We start from the raw sequence: 22,174 nt of genomic DNA on the forward strand, positions 1-22,174 counted from the left end.
CAAATGTGATGAGCCTGTCTCCAGGATTTTTCATTCTATGACATGAAACCTGGCAGAATTCTGGTTTTTTCCATCCTCTATTTTCCAGATGATGGGAAACAGGCTAGATACAGATTTTTGTTAGGAGAAAAGTCCCAGCTGAGTGGCGTGCCCACTTGAAATGGATGATAGCCTCATCTCAGCTGTTTCCCAGTTTGTATCCATGCCTGACAAATGGGGACTGGCAAAGAGAGGTAATCAATGATCTCTGGATTATGCACCTTCAACCACTCCATGAGAAATGAGAGCCTCTGTTTTGTAGTCAGCAGGGTCACAGTCAGCCTCATGATTAAAAAGTAGATGCTTGGGCTGCTCAGCATCCTGTCCCATCTTCCTCAAGAAAGTCCCAGTGTGATGTCCCACCCCACACGATGAGAGGACACAAGAGATTGAGAAACATGGATCTCATGCCAAGACTTCAGAGGGACTTTCCATGTGGCACCTATGAAGTAAGCACTGTTCAACCCATCTGAACCCCAGCCCCAGTGCAGGTACAAAAAGGCACAGAAAAAGTTGTCCTGTCTCCTCTCCTCCATGAATAACACCTCAGGATTTTAAGCTCCCGAGAGCTTAAAATCCTACTGTGCCTGTCAGTTACTTCCCTGCTGCCCTCAGGAAATGTGGTGCTCGGTGAGGTTGGACATGATCTGCAGTCACAGCAAGAAGGGCCTGGCTGAGGTCACCAGAGGGACCAATTCCAGCTGTATTTCTCTAAATTAAAGCCTTCCAGAGGAAGAGAAGTAATTAGAAGCAATTCCAATTGGCTGATAGCACAGTAATTTGAAACTGAAGTCAGGGAAAAAGAACAGGATCTCAAATGGGAACTGGAAAAACCTCGACACAGGAGAACTGGGCCAGGTCCCCGATGACACAGCAAGTGGCTGGGGGCTCTCTCTCTCTGCAACTTTGGGAAGAGTGTGCACCGCCTCAGTGCTGTTCTCTCAGAAAAGCCACCTTTCATGACCCTGTCTCGTGGATGGTGCTTTGGGACACCGGTGGACAGGTCTCCATCGCTGTCTGCCTTTTTTCCAGAGAGAGAGGATGGGTATTTACCTCTCAGCCAAAACTCCCCCAGACCCCAGCTCTGAATTCTGCCACTCTCCTGTTTCTGTGAAGCCCAGCCTGATCTCTCCAGTCTGCAGGGACTTGCTGACCTGGATGCTCCCAGGAATGTCCCCTGGATGACCTGAGCCAAGGAATCTAGGATTACATCAGCCACCTGGAGCTCACAGACACCTCCTCCAGAAAGGGGAATTGCATGGCCAGCTCCTGGGATGAAGGGGAGAGGCTTCTCCGAATGCCAGCAAGGTCAAATACTGCTCCAGCAGGGAAGCTCTTGGCAGCAGAGGTTAAGCCTTGTCACTGGCTGAGTCCTGTCTCCAGGGACTGGAGCATGCAGAGAATCAACTTGGGATGCCTAGAGGCCCAAAGGTTTTGCCACTGCCTTCGTGCTGCCATGAGATGTCAAAGGAACAGAAGACACAGGGTAGCCCTCAGGGAGGAAGATCATGCAAAATGAAGCATGGATCCACCTGTCTTGTCCAAACTTTGGCTTCATGTTCTCTTCTGATCAACCTCCAAACCCTGCCAGAGCCAGGGTTAACCTGCCCAGCCTTCAACAGCACTTCCCCCAACACAACACAGCCACAGTGAACAGCAGAGCTTCTGAAAAGCCAGAGCTTTTGCTGGTCAGCAAGGAGAATTGCCAAGTCCTGCCTCCAGGGAGGAAAAGCCTTAGGCACTAGGACACATTGGGCTGACTATGAGCCAGTGATCCAGGCCAGCAGAGACTGGGGATACAGCTTCACTTCTGCTAAATCTCAGAGGAGCTTCCACTGCAGGAAAGCCCTCTCCACTCCATGGCACCCTCTCTATGCCAGCAGCTTTGGCGCCTGGCTTACAGCACACCAGAAAGGCATATCAAAATATAGTTTATTGCTGTTCTTTAAAAAAACCAACAAACCAAAACCCATTAATAACAATCCCAGTCCCCAAACCCAGTGCTATCTGATGCAGGCTTGCGAGGACACACCTTTAGTGCAAAGAGGAAAGTGGCAGTGAGGGCCAAGGGGGCTCTGCTCGCTTCAGTTCCCACAGAACCCACCGCACCCACTGTACAGTATCGATTTGCCCTGGGGCTGGTTAGGGAAGGCTGGCCGAATTCTCAAGCTCTGGTGGGAGTCCTGGGGCAGCTGGAGGTGTCAGAGGGGGAACATGGGATGTCATGGCTGTGCAGAGCAGCTTTGATGCCTCATGTCAGCAACACAGGATGTGAAGGCCTGCTGAGCCAAGAGGCACCAGACCTGCCCACACCTTTCCACAGACACAGAGCTTTGCCAAACAGCTGCTGTCTGTTCTCCTGGGCTTTCCAGTCTGGAAACTAAACGTGTGCCCTACCCTGTGGCTGCTCCCAGCCTCAGGTGCCAGAAGTGTTGGTGGGGACTAGGGGAGTATGGAGCTAGAGCATGGGTGCACCCTCTGTAGGGTCCTGCAAGGCACAGAGGCTTCTGAGCTGGGAGGAGCCATGTGGGACCTTGCAGCCAGCAGCACATGGCCCTGGGCAGTGGCGATCGTGGGAGGGATGCCCTGATCCTCAGCCCTTCATCCTCAGGCCCTTTGCAGGTCCCCTGACTCTTTGTTTCCTCCCATAGCTGGTCCTGGCACTGTTGCACAGGCATCACCCCCAGCACCCACCTGCCCCCATGTCTTATGGGGAGTCAGACCCATGTCACAGCCCTCAACAGTGAACACAGTTTTTCACTGCAATGAGCTGCTAGGGCAGAGCCTTTCCATATCTTCAGAGGGAGCTGATGCCTTGGAAGAGAGGGCTGCCCACCTGCCAGCCCCAGGTGCTGGGCAGGTTGGCAACAGGCAATGTAAACAGCTCCGGCCCAGGGGAAGCACAGGGATCCCAGGACAAGCACAGGATGGCTGGGACCACACAGGGCTGACAGATGGGGCTGGGGAGGCTGGGCTGGCCTAGCCTTTTGGGGATCTCATCTCTTCCACAGAGGTGCCACTGCAGGAGGCTAGTACTCAGCTTTTCCCATGACACTTAGTCACAGGCTGTGAGACACGTCTTTGGGGAGTAGGGATGCAGCTACATCCAGATGGGAGCAGTGCATACATGTGGTCAGCACTGATGCTACCCAGGGGTTGCAGCCAGCAGCACAGAAGGAGGAGGCAGTGGCAGGGGCTGTGAAGCAAGGTGCTGTTTCTGAAAGGCAGGAGCTAGCGGTGCTGTAAACCCTCTCTAGTCTCTCCATCGGCTGGTTTTGGTTGTGTCAGGACTGCAGAGTTGGAGGGCTCAGCCAGGGCAATGCTGCCAGCCCACCCCACCATATGGTTAGGTCATCTTCCTGGCAACGCTGGCATACGTGTGCTCTATCTCCTCATCTGCAGGACAGGTGTGATTGAACTCATCACAGGCATAGGCGTTGTTGAGGTAGCGCCAGACACCCGTCATGTCCTCTGGGATCTCGAAGTCACGGTACTTTTTGGCTGCAATCTAGAGGAGAGTGAAGGAGGAGGAGGCTGAAACTTACAAGACCTGGGGGAGACTCACTCTCTGGCTTTGGCAGGGGGTTCCCTGTCCACCCCTCTTGGAGCAGGTGCCCCCCTACCTTGGCCCTGGGGGCCAGTGCCATTACCTTGATTATATGCAATTTGGGCAGGAGGTTGCAATCAGCCAGAGTCAGATGGTCTCCATCCAGGAATTTCCTCCTGGAGATGGTGATGTCCTCCACACTGTCCTGGTCAATCTCCTCTGGGAGAGGAGTGTTCAGGTAGATGTCCAGGCGCTGAAACTCCCGAAGCAGGGCCTTCTCAAAATCTGGGAGGGCAGGAAACCGAGAGTAGTGAGTGGGTGCCCTGGGCTCCCAGGCAAGCTTTAGGCTGTGCTGGGCTGGCTGAACCTCCCACAGGCTTTGCAGAGAGGGAAAAAGCCCTCAGGGCCACACCATCGGGCCACAACATTAACCCTGGCCAGTCTCTGTTCCCAGGGGACTACAGCAGCATCACCCCATGCTCTGCTGTTATCCCTGTGGAGGGAGCAGAGAACTGCCTTTATCCTTCCCCTCTGCCCCTCTGCTTCCCAAGGTGACTTTGGTGAGGCAGGCAGCAGGAACCTTAACCTGATGGCAGGATTTGCCTGCAGACAAAAGCATTTCTCCTGCTGCAGCATGGTTGACTAGAGTCCAGAAACCCACAATCCTTACTGATATTTGCTTCCTTGCGTGGGTTCTTGATGTATGCCGAGAACTTGGCAAAGATGTCACTGCCCACATCGAAGGACTCCTTGTACTTGGGGCTCAGGTGTGGATACCTTGAAAAAGACACTTATGTCAGTGCAAGCAGAGATGGCTTAGGGATGCAGCAGCATCAGTTCCTGGGCCGTGGAGCCCAGGGCTGGTACTGGAGGATGCAGGGGATGTTCAGATGGCTGTGGGAGAATCATGATGATGTGAATTACTGCAGCTACCACCCTGTGAGCTGTGTCTTCTATCCTGGGTGTTTGCCAGGAGACAATCTCCTGGAAGAAACTCCACAGCCTGGGGACACTGGTGGCAGTGGAGCCCCAGAGCAGAGCTCTGCCTGCAGGCAGTTCTGGCCCAGCCCAGAGGATGCACATTGGCACAGAGGGGTCTCAGGAAGCCAGAAGCTCCCATGACTTCCTCAGGAACTGTCTTCTCTTTGCTGACACGTCCTAGGGTGTGCTGCAAGGGCAGACACATTCAAGGAGGCGGGTGACAAATGCATTTGAGCTTCCTCTTCTGCAGCAGTGGGGAGGCTGCAGCCATACACGGCACAGGGGAGGCTGGCTTGGGGGGCTCTCCAGTGAGCTCAGGGAAGACCACCCCCCAGCAGCCCTATGGGCCACCTGCATTGCTGCAGTCAAGCAAGGGCATTTGCTTTCACTCAGCTGAGTGCACTGAATATAAACAAGCAAAGTCTCACACTCCCCCTCTACCTCAACACCCGCTGCCACAGCCAGTGACAAACCCACCAGTGCCGGGGGCCCTGCAGGGACCTCCCTATGTTTCCCCTCTGCCCCTAGAGTGGGGGTGCAATAGCTGGTGCATTTCCTCCCATTGTTTTCCATTCCTGTCATCCTCATGCCCTCCCTGGTGGGCCCAGCCCCTCAGCATCGAAGACCCTGCCCTGCAGAGCAGGCTCAGGGGCTGGGGGGGGCATCTGCTGGCTTGGGCTGCCCTGGGACACCTCCTGGCACCCTGCCCCAGTTTCCCAATCTGCCAAGCCCTGGGCAACACTGTGAAAGGCCCCGAAATGGGGAAGGAGTGAGTTTGCAATTACATGGGTGGACACAGGGTCTGCTCCAGGAACTCCTCAATCTTGATGAAGTCTGTTTTCAGCTCCTTGTTGAACAGCAAGAAGGGTGGGTTGGTGCCTGGTGCTAAATCTTTCAACTCTTCAGGTTTCCTGGAGCAGAGAAAACAAGCTGGCTCAGAGCCTGTAGCACATCTGCCTCCAGCAGCCCCTGAGGAAAGTGGCCACGGCAGGGGTGGGGGGTAGGAGGGGGCACAGGACCAGGAGCATTCCCAGCTCTGCTGGCTTTGGGAAGCTGACAAGTGCTCCCCAGCCTCTGGATCTGCCCTGTGGTGCCTTCAAGTCGTCCTCACATCCAGCTGGACAGGAAGTCCCTGGGCCAGGCACATTGGCAGGTGGCCCACATCCGTGCTGGCCAACACTTGCACCCCACATAAGGTGGGCAGCTTGTGGGCAGCGATTATCCCCGTCCAGTGACACACTGGCTACACAGAGGACAGGGGGAAGAAGTGCTGATAGGGGAGCTGAGCAGGGCATGTCTCAACCCACTGCTGGCCCAGGGCTTCAGCGCCACCTCACCTGGTCATGTCCACCGTGGTGACATTGAACTTGACCCCTTTGAGCCAGAGCACCATGAAGAGGCGCTGGCAGAAGGGGCAGTTTCCGATGTTTTCTCCATCCAAACCAGCCTGCCAGGAAAGCAGAAAAATGAAGATTGAACCCTTTCACAGATAGGATGCCCGGAGCTGGAGAGCCACTGGGCACAGCACGCTGCAGGGAGCGCCTCCCGGCTCCGGGGAGAATGGCGGGGAGGGCTCAGCTGTAGGACCCGCCCTGAGCCATGGCCCTGAGGGCCACTGGAAAGAACATAAGAGCATACTCAGGATGCCAGGGGTCGGATCCTTCCCAGAAATGTGAGATTAAGCCAGAAGGAAGTGGAGAAAGAGGCAGGGGGAGAAAGTGGAGAGTGAGAGGAAGGGAGGGTCCACTTGGCCAGGAGGCCAGGCTGGAGAGGATGGGAGAAGGGAAATGAGCTCATGTTTGCCAGGAAAAGAGCAGTTTGTTTTCATGTGCTGTTCATGTCTGCCTCCGGTCTCATGTGTGTTTGAAGAACCCAGGCATGATGTCCCCAAGCCAAGAACCACCCAGCAGCCTTCCCCAGGCTGGGTGCAGGAGGGTTGTATTGAAGAGAATTTGTGTTGGCATCCCACATAGCATTGGGAGGAAACAGAGATGACTGTCAGCTACTAAAGGAGTCCCTTTCAGCCCCTTTGCATGAGCACAGCTACAGGCAGAGTGAAGCACATTTTCTTGCTATGTAGCAGCTGGAAATATCCTTTGCCAAAACGACTGAAACATCTTATGAGGAATTTGGCAAGAGGAACGTGGCAGGTCCCCCCCCCCCCCCCCCCCCCCCCGTTCACAAAAACTGGCCGAGATGCTGCTGGGAGAGGGAAGTTGTGCTGTGGTAAGAGGCAAAATGGCTCACAGGAAACTCAACTTCTTTAACAGAATTAACAGGTTCCTAAGCCGCACGTGAACCGTGGTGCTCTGGCTCATGTGGCCACCCTGCCTGGGCAGGGAAGAGCAGCACAGCTCACACCAGCCCTGTCAGAGAGGGATGCTGCTCTGATGGAGCGGTGTGTGGTGGGACATGAGCCTTGGTGGCACAGCTCTGCACTGATAGTGAGTTGAAGTCCAGCGGCTAAGCAAGAGGATGATGAGATTTAAAAGGATCTGGCAGAGTCAATAGCAACAAAAACCTCCATGGTGAGCAGCTGGATGTGGCTCCAGAGCTCACTCCTCTTTGGGGACACAAAGACAGGATGGCTGAGGAGGCAGAGACCTGTGCCTGGTTCTCCTGGGCTGGAGGTAGGTGCTATGAGTCACCACAGACTCCCAAAAACCTGTGTAGTCTGGAGTGCTCAGCTTCTCCAGGAAGAGAACACTGACATCAAACTCACCTTAAGGGGGACAGTAAAAGGATCAAACAATCCCCCAACACTCCCGGTAGTGAGCTGGAGCAGGGGATCTTCTTTTCTGTCATGCCAAGACCTTTTAGTCCTTCCAGAGGAAAGAAAATTACTTTTAACAAGTATTTTCTCTCCTCAGCTGTCATGAAATTATGTCATGAAATCTGAAGAAAGAAATGGGAACCAAGAAACATGTTGATTCCCTGGGATGTGCCCAACAGTGAACCTGAATCTACAGATGAGGCTGGTCAGTGTCTATTAATAGCAAATACTCCCAGAGGGGCTGCAGCTCAGGAGCATCCTCTGTCATTAATAGCAAATAGGGCTTCTTTGGAAAAGGATGAAACTGCATTTCAGACTTCCTTTGAAGGAGCTGGAGGGGAAAGTTAGAGAACAGCCTTGAGGGCTGCCCATAGGCAAGAGCACAAAGCATCTCTGCTCCCCCTCCCCAGCATCCCTGTCACCTATGACCCCAAACTAATGCCATTCTTTGGAGCATCTCCAGAATCAACAGCTCAGCAGGTGCTTTTGTGGCTGCCTAGCATGAGGACCAATGCTTTCCTCCCTGCTCTCCCTGCTAGCTGCACTCTCTTCAATTTCCCTGGCCTGGCACAAGGCTGGGAATGACAGGGCTTGATTTGTCCTGCTGTCCCCCCAGGAGCTGTTGTGCTGAGCCATGGCAACACATAGCTCTGGTGGAGTCACATCGGGACAGTGTGGGGTGGGGGGCCGGTGAGGGGAGGGGTGCCCCTCGCTCAGGCTGCTCTGGGCATAGACTCTGATTGCCTGCTTCAGGTTTTTCCATGCTTGTCTGGTAACTCCAGTCCCTGAGCTGTTCATGCTGGTCCTCCCCCTCATCTTTTAAAAATACAGAGATGGGGAATTTTGGGCTGGAGTGAAAAGAAAATCGGGATGGCCGCTGCAGGGAGAAAGAATCAGGCCGATACCAGGATGCTCAGAGCCAAAACCTTTATCCAGAGGAAGTGGAGGGGAGCTCCACCAGTGCCCAGGCACTGCTGGGGGAGCATCAGGCTCCAGAAGGGCCTTGCTGGCAACCACTGGCCATGGGGGGAGCTTCAGGGAGCCAAAAGCCCTCAGAGGAGACTTGCAGCCACGTGCCCTCCCTCCCCGGAAAACGCAGAGCAGCACGGAGTGGGGGAGTCATTGCTCTTCACTTCCTTCCCCAAAGTGCCTCTGCAGCAGGAACTGGGGTGGGGGCACAGACTGACATTCCTCAATTTTTTGCCCTCCGATGATGGATAATCCCAGCATGGACTAGCACAGAATCTCTAGGAGGGTTGCAATCTTTTAGCCCCAACTTTCTAAGGCGTCACTAGGCTGCACAGTGCATTGAAAGCCCAAAGCTACTTGGCAGTTCCTGTGGTTTCCCTGTGGTGAAACAATCTTAAATGCAGTGGGAGGAGGGAAAAGTTTTGGGGCACTGCTAAATACTCAGTCCCCATGGGACCTGCCATGCTCCTACAGCCAGCCTGAGAGCCAGGAAGCAGCTAAATGCCTGGTGGAGCTGCAGAGCAGACCCTCCTCCCAGCCAGAAAGATGATGCTCTTGCCAGGGACATGGCAGGGTGAGAAATTGCCAGCCCCTTGGGAACCACCCACCCCAACCTCAGGGTAAAGTGGGAGTTGCTCTGCACCCTGTCCATCCTCACCATGGTAAATTCAGCATTTGCCAGAGTGAAAGTCAGGCAGCGTGCCATACCATGCCATGCCATGCTGTGCCAAGTAGGCGCTTGTGGGAGCACCAGCTTCCCCCATGATTTACAGTTGTCAGTGGTCACAGCAACAGTCGTGTCTGGAGCATTCCCAGCCCAGGGAGGTGCTGATGGCACAGGAAGGTGCCTGTCAGCCGCTAGAGCCACTGTGTCTTTGGTAAAGCTGAGTCCTGATGCTGGGAAAGGGAGGCACAGCGTCAACTCTTCTGGGAACAGACAAGCCAGGAGGGTTTTTTCACACTAAATTACAGTACAGGGGAAGTCCTGATGATGCTGCTGGTTTTCTGTTTCACTTCCCTATGAAAATCCCCTAGAATACGCTGCTGCCATTGCAGTCATCTCATGTATTGTTTTCTTTTCCAGCCATCCCAGGGAGAAGTGTTAAGCAGAGAATTCAAGGCTGAGATTACTTTTACCAGGAATACGCTTGTCCAGATTCAGCTCAGCCAAGCTCAGTGTCCACCAAGAAGTGCTGTGGCTGCAATTTTGGCAAGGGGATGAGGGAAATCTCTCCTGAGAAGGTTCAGATAATCTATTCTAGCATGTATGTCCAACTACTACCCAAGGAAGGCAGCATTCAGTGCCTAGAACTGCTGGGTGCCTGTGCCAGGGAAGCCAGGGCTTCTGACCCAGTCCTTTTGGGCACTGGACTGCCGCAGAAGGAGAGGAATGAAGCCCATGGATTTGAGTGGCTACAGAGAAACCATCCTTAAAACCTCGATGAGGTGGCACAGAGAGGCATCGCCCCCTAGTCATTGTCACCTGACAGCACGTCCCGGGGCCCCCCTGGCATTGCTGTGGGCAGACACAGTTACCAGCCACCAGCTTTGTCTCCTCTCTTTTTGCACCGCCCATGGCCACTGCAGATATTTTGAACTTGAGTGTTAAAATATTCCAAGGAAAGTGTTCAGAAAATTGCTTAACAGAGAAAAAAACAGAAACCATTTCCAGCGAACACCGCTCTGTGATGCTGCCCCACCTCGCCCACGCGTGGACTCCCGCACCAGTTCCCCAAGCCATCCATGCTCGTTTCATAACCCTGTTCTCAGCAGAAGCTGAGTGGCTGCTCCCAGCCCTCCTGCTTGCTGTTCCCAGGCTGGGACATGTCTTATCCAGATTTTGAGAGGCATGTGTGTTCCCACTCCTTCATCGTGCTGCTGTCAGCAGCGCTACTTCTCCGGGGTGCACAACCATCAGGAGACCAGGGCATCTTTCAGACTGCTGGGCATGACACCCCACAGTCCCCACACCACCATGTGGTCCCCCCATTTGGGCAACCGCTTAGCCAGCCTTGTGACGAGTGACACTGACTTTGGTACCCATCTCCAGCCTCACAAAATATGAAGACACCCATGAATTTCCACCACCTGCACCCAGCTGGATCTTGGTGACGGTGAGCCAAAGAGTCACTTCCCCCCCCCCCCCCCCCCCGAGACCCACCTTCACAAACAGCTCGATCTCAGGCTCCTTGGTGGCGGTGTGCTGCTGACTGTCCATCCCGGCAGTGTGGGGAGGAACCACTGGCTGCACACTCTTGTGGTGAGTTGATCTGACCCCTGCAGAGCTCTGATGGGGGAGGGCTTTCAGAGGGCTGGTGGCTTGGGCCTCTTGGCTGCTCTTACTCCGCAGAGGGCTGGAGCTCACACTTTCCTTCCTTTTAAAGAAGGAGGAGCAATGGGGTGTGCACCAGGACCCGCCAGCAAGGGGAGGAAGCTGCAGGGCCTCTCAGACATGACTCAGCATGGGTCTATCTGGTCACATTCAGAGTCTTCTTCCAGTCTATCACACCCACCCAGGTGCTCCTCCAGTGCCTCCGAGCAGTGGGCTGGCATCCCCAGCACCTCTGGTGTCCACAGCACTGCTGCTATCTCTTCCCAGCTGGGAGCAGGGGCTTTATAGTGGAAGTGTCTTGCCTGTTGCTCCTCCTGCTGCTCCAGTCTTGGCCCTTTGCCACTCTCCCACCCTCATGCCAATGTCCAGTGCCCTAGGGCTTCTTTATCAATTTGGGGTGAACCTGGCTGACTTTCCCGCTGCCTCCTGTGGCTGCATTATGACAGGCAGCTGCCTGGAGGGAGGGTACAGCTCCTCTCTCAGCCCACCACCCTCGAGGGATCCCTGCATGGGCTCCTCTGAGCACCCCTCGCTGCAAGGAGCTGGGCTGTGCAGGGCAAGTGCTCAGGGAAGCTGAGTGGAGGAGCCTGGGCACCTGTCACTGACTTTTTGAAGCTGGGGCACAGCCCTTGGGTAGGAAGGATTGTAAAACAGCTAAGGCAGGAGATAAAAGATGCTAAAGCATGCCGGGGAGCAGTGGGGAAGCCCAGAGTGCCCCTGGCAGCCGCCCAACTGCATGGTGCTTGGCAGGATGGTGGGATGGGATGTCTTCAGGACTGACCTTCAGTAGGGCCCCATTCCTGGAACTGGGCTGTTTCACAGGAAGGATGAACAGCTTGCTTTCCTCCCCAGGATGGGAGGGAACTGTTTGCTGCCAGATCACCCTGGCTGCAGAGACACTTTCCCAGCACACACAGGCTTAACTCTTAGGCAAGACCTGTCTCACACCCCCAGACTACATAGCTGGTTCCACTGCACAAAATGGGGATCCCCAATGCTTGACTCAGTCCCGTCCCACCCCCCAGCTCAGAGAAGCTCCAATTTTCCCCAAAATAACCAAACCCTGATCAGACAGCATTCCCCCCCCCCAAGGCAATTAGGATGGGAAAAGATTTTGCAGACCCCTGGAGGAGGTGCCCCAACAGCGATGTTTCTCCTGGTCCTGCTACACAGCCCAGAGTGGTGCTAACACCGGGGGCTGCAGGGGTGGGGAGATGGGGGGCATCTTTTTTCTGCCCATCAAAATTTTGGGAGAACTTGGAACTCTACTCAATGGGACAGGACACTGACTCACACTCTCATGATCAAGAGGTATGTATTGATGGCACTGTGAGTGCCCCTCAGGGCCATGGCAGCACCCTCATCACGAGCTCGACACCCATCACTCAGCTCCTGCTGTGGACCCCCAGGTGATGTGTGCCAGTCCCTGCTGCTGCCACAGCCTCCTGATCTGCCCCTGCCTGGGCAATGCTGAGCCTCTGGGAGCTGTGATGGCTCCTGGCACTGCCAGCTGCTGCTGTCTCTGCTGATCTCAGCTGGGTGCAGAGCCAGCAGCTCCAGTCCATGGCATTTCCCTGCAGCTGAAGCAGTAGGCAGGAATTTAAGTCCTGCAGGTGGGAGGCATGGTATGACTCGGTGCCCTCCTCACAAAGTGCTGGAGTGCCCAATACCTCACCCCACAGAGGGTGTGGGGCAGAAGTGTGGCAGCAAAGGGGTCCCTTCTCACAGTGTTGGGTGCAGGAAGGGTGTTTGTCTTTTCTGCAAGAACAACCGCCTGGGAGGCAGTTCAGGGAGCCTTTCCCTTCTTCCTCACAGAGTGAATTGCCGGACATTTGCTGAGATTGAGATTACAGCACATATGTATCTGGATTTCTGCCTCACCATGTCTGGGAGAAAGCTGGGAGTACTTTGGAAACCTTGCCAAGCCTTGTTCCTCTGCCCAGGGGGAACAGAGGTGGGAGGGAAGGGGCTGCAAGTTTCTCTGCCAGCAATGGGATGCCAAGGCACAGATCACCCGTAACAGGGTGCCCTGGGAGAAGTGTTCCTGTGCTGAGAGTGACCCAGCTGTTCTGAGCAGCCTCTGGCCCCGGGCAGCAGGCTAAGAGTGAGTGCACGTGCCCGCCCAGCCTTGGGACTTCAGCAGGGCAGAGAAGCGAGCCATTGTCCCCCTGCAGTGCCAGCCCCGCGGACACCACCCACCGCCAAGGCCCCGGCTGGTACAGGCTGCCGGGTGGGACACAGCGGTTGTGCCATGGCCGGACTGGTCCGGCCAGCAGTAACCATAGTCTTCCTCTGCTTCACTGTGCGTCTGGAGGCCAGCCCGGAGCTGTCCGGTGAGTCAGGGTGAAGGCAGGGAGGTGGGGGATGCTGAGGACTGCACTGGTATGATGGGAGGGTGAAGTGACAGCAGGTTGGTGGGGTAGGGGCAAGTGAGGTATAAACCATGGCAGGCCAAAGTGAGTTTCCCCAAAACTTTGGGATTTCTTTATCCCCACACAGGGCTGTTCTCTGAAAACACACCGCACACATCCCACAGCCCTGGTGTGCGTAAGAGTGGCTCCCCAGCTCTGCTGTGCTCCCATGGACAGTTTGGAGACAGAAATGTAAAGAAACAAATACCAAGCCAGTTCCTGAGCTTTGCTGAGCACCCCCCAGCCACAGTGCTCATGTCCTCGGTGCTGGGCAGTGTGTAGAGCTGAAGGAATACCCAGGGCTGCCCTGCCAGCCTTTCCTGTTCTGAGAAGGGGAGGGAAGAGTTGGGCTGAAGCTGTACCTGGTCCCTGGATGGAGGTGGTGGCTGTGCCCCAGCTAGTGCCACTTGTGAGTAGGGGTGCTGCAAGATTCCCTGCCAAGAGACACGGCAAGGGTCAGAGGCTCTACCCAGGGCCATGCTGGTGAGCCTTATAGATGTAGACAATGCAGAAATTTGGGATCCCTTCTGCCCCAGCTCTTTGAACAGTCAGGACAGGTGCAGGCAGGCTGGGCACCAGCCGTTCCCCAAGGATCATCTGGGAACAGCCATGCACACCTTCCCTCTGCTCAGCCAGGCCCAGGTGGGTGAAAGCCTGATGCTGCAGGGCAGGCTGCGGTGAGGAGGATGTGATTTCATCTGGGCAGAGCTAACGGCACAGCCACAGCACCGGAGACTGAGTCAGCTGTACTGGGACAAATCACTCACAAAGTCTGCCTACAGCCTCCTCAACATGGCTCCACCCAAAAAAACATCTTCACAACTGCTCACTGGCCCAAAATAGTGTGATGAAGAAACCTCTGCCCCCATTGCAGTGTTCAAGCCTCAGTTTTAAAACACAAACCACTGGTGCTGCCAGCTGGCATGACAGCAGAACAGGGTGCCTGCCTCAAGGCTGGATTTGGGGAAACCCATTTCTTCTCATATTTCTCCCCTGAGTTCCCCACCATCCCCAGGATTTGGCTGAGCCCTCTGCATCCAGGGCTGTCCAGCAGTGGGGGGTTTAAGCAGCCCTACATCCAGCAGTGTCGGGTATGGGCAGGTGGAATTGGAGTCAGTGCCAGGAAGAAGTCAAGGCTGGGGTGGCCCTGAAACCTTCAGGAGAGCCTGACTGCTGCCAGGTGTGGGGCTGGTGCTGCAGCTGTGGGACTGCTGCAGCAGATGCAGAGGAAGGGGATGGGGGCGGGCAGCCTGGGCAGGGTCCTGTGCCCCTCACAGCCCCCAGCATCCAGTGATATGGGGCAACCAGAGGAGAGGGACAGGACAGGGTTTGTCCTGCCCCCTCTTTGTGGGCACTGCACCCCAAGGGGCTGGTCCAGCTCAGTGCCATTCAAAGAGCATCTTTGCATTGCACTGGAGCTTTGACCTGGCTAGAATACTTTGTCTACTGCCATCTGCCCTCCTCTACCTCTCCTTTCCTTTCTCCTCCAGCATGCAGAGAAGCAATTGAGGGCTTGCTTCTGGGATGCTGTGGCCACCCACTTGCTCATCCCAGCTTGTGAGGGATAATGCCAAGGGAGAGATTTACTCCGGGCTGGAGGCAGCTCCCAGCTGCACCCGCTGACATCCCAGGGAGGGATGCTGACTGCAGATGCCAAAGGGTTAGTGGCAGCACTGAAGGTGAAAGGGGCCCTTTGTGCTGCTGAGCCTGGCACCAGTTTGCAGAGAAGGGGAGGGAGCTTGTGCTCCTTCTTGTCTTGGTTTGGGGGAGTTTGACACACGGGGAGTTGGGGGACAGGGTACATGTCCCGCTCTGGGGCCCAGCACTGGCCTGGGGCTGAGGTGCAAGTTCCTCCAAAGACCCCACAGCTGGGGATTGGGGTCTATAATATGCTCAGAAGCCCTATGTTGCCCTGTCCCCATCTCCCAAGCCTCAAAATTATGCTTTCCCTTTGCTTTTTTTTTACTCAAAACCACAAATGGCTTCATTCAGGGCCGACACATTACATTTTGTCAGCTTTTCTTGCTTCCTCAGCCTTCTCCAGCAACTGGTGCCTGCTCAGAGCACCTGGCAGCTTGAAGAGCTGTTACTAAAACAGCTTCCTTGCCCACCCAGTACAGCCAATGCCAACTGGAGGCAATGCTACATGTTAAGCCCTTGGAGAGGCCAGGCAGGACAGTCCCACTTTGCTGTCCCCCTGTTTCCTGTAGGGAAAACAACAGGGGCAGTAGTTTGGGACACAAAGTAGGAGGGATTGAAAGAGAGAAGCATCCTGTGATGGGAATTCAAGGAGGGAAGAGCCAGCGCCCATTGAAAAGGCTGTGGGCCAGGAATGGTTTGGACCAATACACTGGGCTTCTTCAGCAGAGACCTGAGGCCAGCTGGGCTCAGGTGATGACTTTGTGGCTCACACTAATCCATACTGACCCAGCCAGCTGTGGGAGCCTGCAGCAGCCCCTGGACCCTTCTCTCATCCGGCTCATGGCTCAACTTGTGACAGACTTGTGACAGAGTGCATCCACCTCACCCTGACTCCAGGGATCATCACTGGGGGACCATCTCTGGCTCACCCTTGTTCTCTCCCCACCATGGCTCCATAGCAAGCCTGATTTTCTCTAAACACTTGATGACTCCTTATGGGTTTTCCCCACCTTCTCTGACCTGCTGTACTGCCTCCCGCTTTCCCTTCCTGTTGCTAACCAGTTTAGCTATTCCGTGCTGCTTTCCAGGCTCTCAGCAGCAATGCTGTATGCAAGGTTTGCTACAAGCCCATCTTCTCTGCTGCTGTCCTGCTCTGATCCTGTTCACCCCATAAGTGCATCATCACAAGACATCCTCACTGCCACCAGGATTTGGGTGCCCAAGTGCCACCACTGCCGTGGCCCTGATGTCTCCTTTGGACAATGCCTCCCCTGATTTCCTCTTCCAGGGTACCTGCGCAAGGTGCTGAGGAACCACACTGCCCACACCTGCGATGGAGAGCAGCTTCTCATCGTCTGCCCTCGCAAAACCACCATCAGCATCCTCGGTGCCTTCTATGGGCGTCGTGTGCCCAGCACCAACCTCTGCCCCAGCCCCAACAATGTCTCCCAGGAGAGCACCGAATGCACGTCTGCCACTGCCCACCTGGTAAGGGAGGGATCCCAGGGGCCAGGCTGCATATCCCTCTGTCTCCGCATCACTGAGCTGCCTGCTTAGGCTGGGGGACTGCAGGCAATGCAGCCTCCCTGTGCCCTGAGGAGGTTTTTACCAGCAGCAGGATTACAGAATCACAGAATCAAAGACTCACAAACACTTCTTGAACTCTGTTAGGCTTGGTGCTGAGACCACTTCTCTGGTTGGGTGTTCCTAACCACCCTCTGTGAGAGGAACCTTTTTCCAATATCCTGCCTAAACCTGCCCTGACACAACTTCAGCCCATTCCCTTGGGTCCTGTCATTGGTCACCACAGAGGAGAGATCAGTGCCTGCCCCTTCTCTTCCCTTCACGAGGAAGTTGTAGACTGAAATGAGATCCCCCTCAGACTCCTCCAGGCTGAACAGACCAAGTGTCCTCAGCCAGTCCTCATAAGGCTTCCCCTCAAGGCCCTTCCCCATATTTATTGCCCTCCTTTGGATGCTCTCTAATAGTTTAATATCTTTCTTATATTGTGGTGACCAAAACTGCACACAATATTCACGGTGAGGCTACCCACTGCAGAGCAGAGCTGTCCAATCCCCTCCCTGGCCTGGCTGAACCCCCCAGGACATGGTTGGCCCTGCTGGCTGCCAGGGCACTGCTGGCTTATATTCAGCTTTTTGTTGACCAGGACCCCCCAGGACCCTTGCTGCAGCACTGCTTTCCAACATCAAATTCCCCAGTTTGTCCATACACTCAGGGTTGCCCCATCCCAGGTACAGAATCCAGCACTTTTCCTTATTGAAACTCCTATGGTTGGTGACTGCCCAGTCCTCTAATTTGTCGAGGTCTCTCTGTGGAGCCTCCCTGCCTTTGAGGGAGTCAACAGCTCCTCACAGTTTTGCATCATCTGTGATTCACTGTGGGGCCCTTTTCCTAGACCATATTTGGAAGATAAGGGTGGAAGAGATGTTCTGTCATGCATCCCAGAGTGGAGCCTGGCAGGAGGCACTGCTGTGTCCTGAGCTGGCTTGCAATCCCACAGGAAGCAGCAAGCTTGGAGAAAGCCCGGGAAGCTGGGGCTGGCTTCTGGGAGAGGAGCTTTGCCGTAGCCAAGGTGTTGGGCTCACGAAGTGAGACAGGGCCCCACGAGATGCTGTGCTCACCCCTGTGGCTGCATCCTCCTGGGGTTAGCACACAGCTTGGCTCTTCCCCAGCCAGAAGCAGCCCCATCTGTGCTGGCAGGTCCCAGGGAGTGGATTAATGAAGCGGACCAAAGGGGCTCTGTTTGATGACAGCAGCTGATGCAGGGAAAGGGTAGGAAAGCAGAGGCTCACAGAAGAAAAGGGATGGAACCTCCCCAAAGTTGATGCCTGGGTCCCTCGATGGGGACATTGTTTCATGTGCTGCTTTTCTAAGACCCTGTTCCAGCTCCTTGCTAGGGCTGGGACAAACCTGCAGCAAAGCCAGTGACTGCAGCTGCCTGCAGGAAAAGGGAATGAGCTGGAGAAGAGGAAAAAGAGCTGAGGAGCCAGTGCCCTGCTAAGGAGCTCACAGGGCTTTCCTGCCTGGTTCTGCTGCAGTCGTACATCCCCTCCTGGGATCCTGTATGTCCCAGGAGGTCTGCAAGCACCAAGCTCGACCACGCTGGCATGGCACCAGGCTGGACCCATGAACCACCCACAGGTCAGGGTCCCCCTCCCTGCAGGATGCAGAATATGGCCTGGCACAGGTGCTTGGAAAGTGAGAGCAGGTCCGTATAGCTCAGGTTCATACTGGGCGAACAGTGGGGTGGCCATGCTGGCACAGGGCTGGGATACCCGCTCCTGCTTAAGGAGCAGGGATGTCTGGAGGGCAGAGAGCAGAGCTGCTGACAAGGCTCAGCTCCGTTCAGGCAGCAACTGGGAAGAGAGATTACTTCTGTTTCCTTAGTGAATTTCCCTTCTGGCAGCCAGTGAAGACTAAGGGGAGGCTCGGTCCTAAGCTGGGCAGGAGGGACAGGGACAGAGGAGGGGAAGGAGACATGAGAAGGGGCTCCGTTTTGGGTGCTGGGATCCCCGGGCCTGAGTCACGAGGCGGCAGCAAGGGCGTAAACTGCTCCCTGCTGCCGGCAGCCTCTGCTCCGCTGCGGAGCCATTGCTGTGGGACTTGCGGCGACAAAGAGGAGGACATAGGGGCAGGGAGTCCCACAGCCACCCGAGGCCGGGCTACCCAGAGACTCCTGCCAGAACCGAGGGCCTGCCGTGGCCACCCGCGGGCTGGCCGCGTGCGCAGGAGGGGAGAGCGGCCGCGGCCACCTCGGTCACCGGTGGGGCCCGGCCGGCCCGTGGGTGAACCCTTGTCCCCATCTTGTGGCCGCGCGGGGACATTGCACGGACCGCGGGGACGCGAGCGCACGGGGCAGTGTCAGCGCGCACCTGCACAGGTGTTAGAGATGCGCGGCGTGGTGTGGTACTGGGATGCCAGCACAGGTAGTAGCAGACCTGTGCTGGCACACAGCTCACTGTGGATGCAGGGGAGGAACTGGTTCAGGAATGGGCATTGGAATTGGCATGTCTGCATCAGGGGTGGGCAGAAGCAGCTGTGGGGCAAGAGGCCATTTCCCTGAGGTGGTGGCACTGAGGGACAGGAGGTGAGAATAGCCTCAGGACTTCTCACCCAACTCACATCTGTTCCACTCTGCTCTCCAGAAGCTGCTGGCTGAGTGCCAGGACCAGCAGTGGTGCCAGTTCTCAGTGCACAGCCAGGTCTTTGGGCCAGACCCATGCCCTGGGACACACAAGTATCTCATCGCTTCCTACAAGTGCCAGCCAGGTGAGGTGGAGCACAGTCTGGGCAACACTGCATGGGCTCTTCCTGACCTCAGCTGCTCAGAAAGGGGCAGGAAGGAGAGCATGGCTACTCCTGTACCTTGCAGCCTTCTTTCAACCCTCCCCTTGGCCTAAGAGAGAGGCTGCAGGTGATTCAGGATGCATTGGGACACTCTGTGATGTCACTCCCCAGGGAACCATCGGGTCAAGACCGTGTGCGAGAATGACAAGCTTAGGCTGCAGTGTCGACCAAAATCCATCCTGGCCATTTATTCTGCAAGTTATGGACGATTCCTGCGGGGCAAACCAGAGTGTGATGCCTTGAACACTGGAGGACCCCATATAGGTATGCTAAAATGGTTCGAGACAGAGATGGGACAAGAACCATGCAGAGAATATGGCACAAGTCCACCACTGGGCTGTACCTGTGTCCCATGGCCTCAGCTGGCTGATACCCAGCAGGGAGGGGTAGGCAGCTCTGCCCATGGGTCCATGCCTTATGTCTCTGCAGAGTGTGTGGCTCCAGATGCTCTGCGCAGGGTCTCCAAGAAATGCCACCGCAAGGGGAACTGCACCGTGGTTGCTGACAAGGCCACCTTTGGGGACCCATGCCTCCCTGGCATGAAGAAGCAGCTGCGAGTCTCTTACACCTGTGGTGAGAGCTCCCCACGGAGCCAGGGGCACAGGGGCCACTGGTGGAGTGTCTGCTGTGCCCACCCCATGCCAGGCAGGCAGGGGCATGGGGCTCCCCAGGCACACAGGGGCTGCAGGGGAGGAGCAGGGTGGTGATGCTTGGTGTGTGCTCTCCCTGCAGTGCCCAAGCAACTGCTGGAGGAGGTGGGCCCTGACACCTCGGACCCCTTCCTGCTCTCGGACTACATGCATGGTAATGTGGGGGAAGGGAGGTTACACCACAAACAGTGTGGCACCATGTCCATGCTTGGGTGAACCAGCCCTTCCATGGCCTGTCTGCATCCCTGGTACCAGCTCCAGCCTATCACCTCTGTTCCATGGTGGAAGCCATCCCTTGGTCAGTGCCCGTGTCTGAGGGGCTGGAGGTGGCATCTGCTGGAGCAGGGGAGGGGAAGACACACAGGGTCATCCCTGCAGGCAGCAGAGCATTTGTGCAGGAAGGATGGAGTGTGGTATGGGGAAGGACAAGCAGGAGTAGGCAGCCGGGACACGGAGCACTGAGAGCACCTCATGTCTCAGCCTGCACCCCCTTGTCACTGCAGGTGGCTGGTACAAAGGCCCCAGGTTCTCCAGGCTCCAGGAAGACCGCATGATTTTTACTAGCTCTCTGGAAGCTTTTGCCCACCTTTGGGGTACGTGCCCTCCCTGGGTCTCACGCAGCACTCAGGGGAACAGGACAGGCTGGGGGTGGCTGGGGTTCCGGATGGCCCCAGCTCAACCCAGGGCTCATCTCAGAGGCAGCCAGATCCCAGACCTCTCCCGCAGGGTCAACAGGCACACAAAGGACTAGGGCCCATGCTGGGTTTGGGGGTGGACAGGTAGGGCAGGAGTTCAGAGGTTGAACAAGCCCCAAAGTCCCACAGCACCAAGAGTCATGGTGTGGCTACAGGCCTGCCTGTGGGTCTTCCTCTTCCAATAGGCCAGATTACCCTTTTCCTTCCTGCCCTGGGTCTTTTCCTTCCTGCCCTGTCTGCAGGTACTGATAGAGACCAGCTCTCTGTAGGCAAAAATTTCCCTTGCCAGAGGAAATTACTCATTTAATCCCCCAAAGGATTATTCTTTTCTCTGCTCTGCCTAATCCCCATCCCAATGGAGGTTTCCTTTGGGGAAAGGCACATTTCAGGACTGGTGGGTGCTGATGAGGCTCTAGGTGACACTTCCATGGTCAGTGGGGTAGGGTCTGTCCTGCCTCTGCAAGCCTGGGTGGTGAGGGCATCCCTGCTCTGCTCCTCTTATTCCCATATGCCTGGCAAAGGGGCTTTGCAGGCACTGATACAGGCTGCAGAGCAGTTTGTACCTTGGTGTCTTTCTTTTCTTTTCCCCTCAGGTGTCCCAGAGAAAGTTGCCCTCTACTTTCTTTGTGGAGTCTCAGGAGGCCTCATGTTGCTGCTGTGCATCATCAGCCCCAAAACGACCTTCCTCCAGGAGATGGGGGAGGCTCTCAAAGATCCAGAGCTGGGGAGCAGCTCGGAACTGGGCAGGACCAAGCTGCGGGATGAGCAGGATGAAGACGTCCCTGATGACAGCTCCTCAGACTCCTCCTTCCGCCGCCTCACCCGCACCTACCGGGCCACTGACAGCATCTTCAGCCCTGAGCTGACAGCAGCTATGGAGGGAGCAGTGGAGCACCAGGGCCACAGTGGGGAGGAGATCTGGATGCCCAGGGAGTCAAGCCCGTATGCCATACACAAGATCAAATCGGCCACCAAATAAGAACTGGAAGAAAATGGCTGGAGAGCAGCAGAAGGGTGCAGGCTCAGTGGGATCTGATATCAGACAGACATAAGAGTTTGGGCTCCTTGGGGCGACTGGACATCCCGAGAGGCAGCAGGGTCATGGCAGCTCCAGCGTGTCCATCAACTCACTGCTCCACCACCATGGAAACTAGCCTGGGGGTGACATGCAGTCCCTGGGTGTGATGAGGGGCTGTGTAATGGCTCTGTGGGCCACTGGCTCCTTTGCCACAGACACACCACTAACCCTAACCTAACCTCCCTGTTCTCAGCTCACATCATCTGGCTCTAGAGTTGAACCCTCATCAGGTGTGCCAAGCCCACACTGAGCCCTTCAAGGCTGTTTGCTCTTATTTCTCCTTGGGTACTGGCTTCCACTCCTGGGGCTGCAAACGCACCCTGCACTCAGGCACTGTGCCAGCAGCAGAGGCAGGAACGGCCAGGACACAGGGAGACACAGGTGGAGTGGGTGTGCAAGCACAGCAGGCACCACCAGCACAGCCCCACCACAGTGCATGCCATGTGGCCCTGCTGTGCCAAGGGAGCTACTCCCCACGCTGGGGCCACTGGCAGCTCAGCATGACACTGGCTCTCACTCTCCATTCAGGAGCTCTGCCACGCTGTGTTGCTCTGTGCTTTCCCCAGCGGCAGCAGAGCCCCAAGTTTTAACTTGCTGTGTTTTTTTCCAGTAAATAAATGCAACAGCTCTTGGGCACATTTCTCCCTGACCTTGGCCATTAGTAATGAAAAAGGGAAAAAGGAAGAGGCC

The 22,174-nt window shown here is 55.8% G+C and overlaps 2 protein-coding genes across 3 annotated transcripts; one reads left to right on the forward strand and one right to left on the reverse strand.

Annotated features, from left to right (window-relative positions):
* Positions 1-1,954: 1,954 nt before the first annotated feature.
* LOC138110652 (chloride intracellular channel protein 2-like) lies at positions 1,955-10,758 on the reverse strand. Of its 2 annotated transcripts, none has more exons than XM_069015813.1 (6): positions 10,471-10,758; positions 5,905-6,014; positions 5,353-5,478; positions 4,257-4,363; positions 3,690-3,871; positions 1,955-3,547 (listed from the first exon to the last, which is right to left on the reverse strand). In XM_069015813.1, exons 1-6 carry the CDS (start codon positions 10,525-10,527, stop codon positions 3,386-3,388), a joined length of 744 nt encoding a protein of 247 aa, XP_068871914.1. In that variant the 5' UTR covers positions 10,528-10,758; the 3' UTR covers positions 1,955-3,385. The 2 variants fall into 2 exon arrangements, with proteins under 2 accessions (XP_068871914.1, XP_068871915.1); XM_069015814.1 differs by lacking the exon at positions 10,471-10,758 and adding an exon at positions 7,290-7,388.
* A 2,134-nt stretch (positions 10,759-12,892) lies between these two features.
* LOC138110264 (protein eva-1 homolog C-like) lies at positions 12,893-22,040 on the forward strand. The gene is made up of 8 exons (XM_069014973.1): positions 12,893-12,974; positions 15,982-16,181; positions 18,860-18,983; positions 19,173-19,325; positions 19,491-19,634; positions 19,794-19,865; positions 20,215-20,304; positions 21,000-22,040. The coding sequence occupies exons 1-8, from the start codon at positions 12,893-12,895 to the stop codon at positions 21,383-21,385; spliced, it is 1,251 nt and encodes a 416-aa protein (XP_068871074.1). The 3' UTR covers positions 21,386-22,040.
* Positions 22,041-22,174: the final 134 nt, after the last annotated feature.

The sequence above is a fragment of the Aphelocoma coerulescens genome, chromosome 4A, assembly GCF_041296385.1.
Source record: "Aphelocoma coerulescens isolate FSJ_1873_10779 chromosome 4A, UR_Acoe_1.0, whole genome shotgun sequence".
Classification (NCBI taxonomy): domain Eukaryota; kingdom Metazoa; phylum Chordata; class Aves; order Passeriformes; family Corvidae; genus Aphelocoma; species Aphelocoma coerulescens.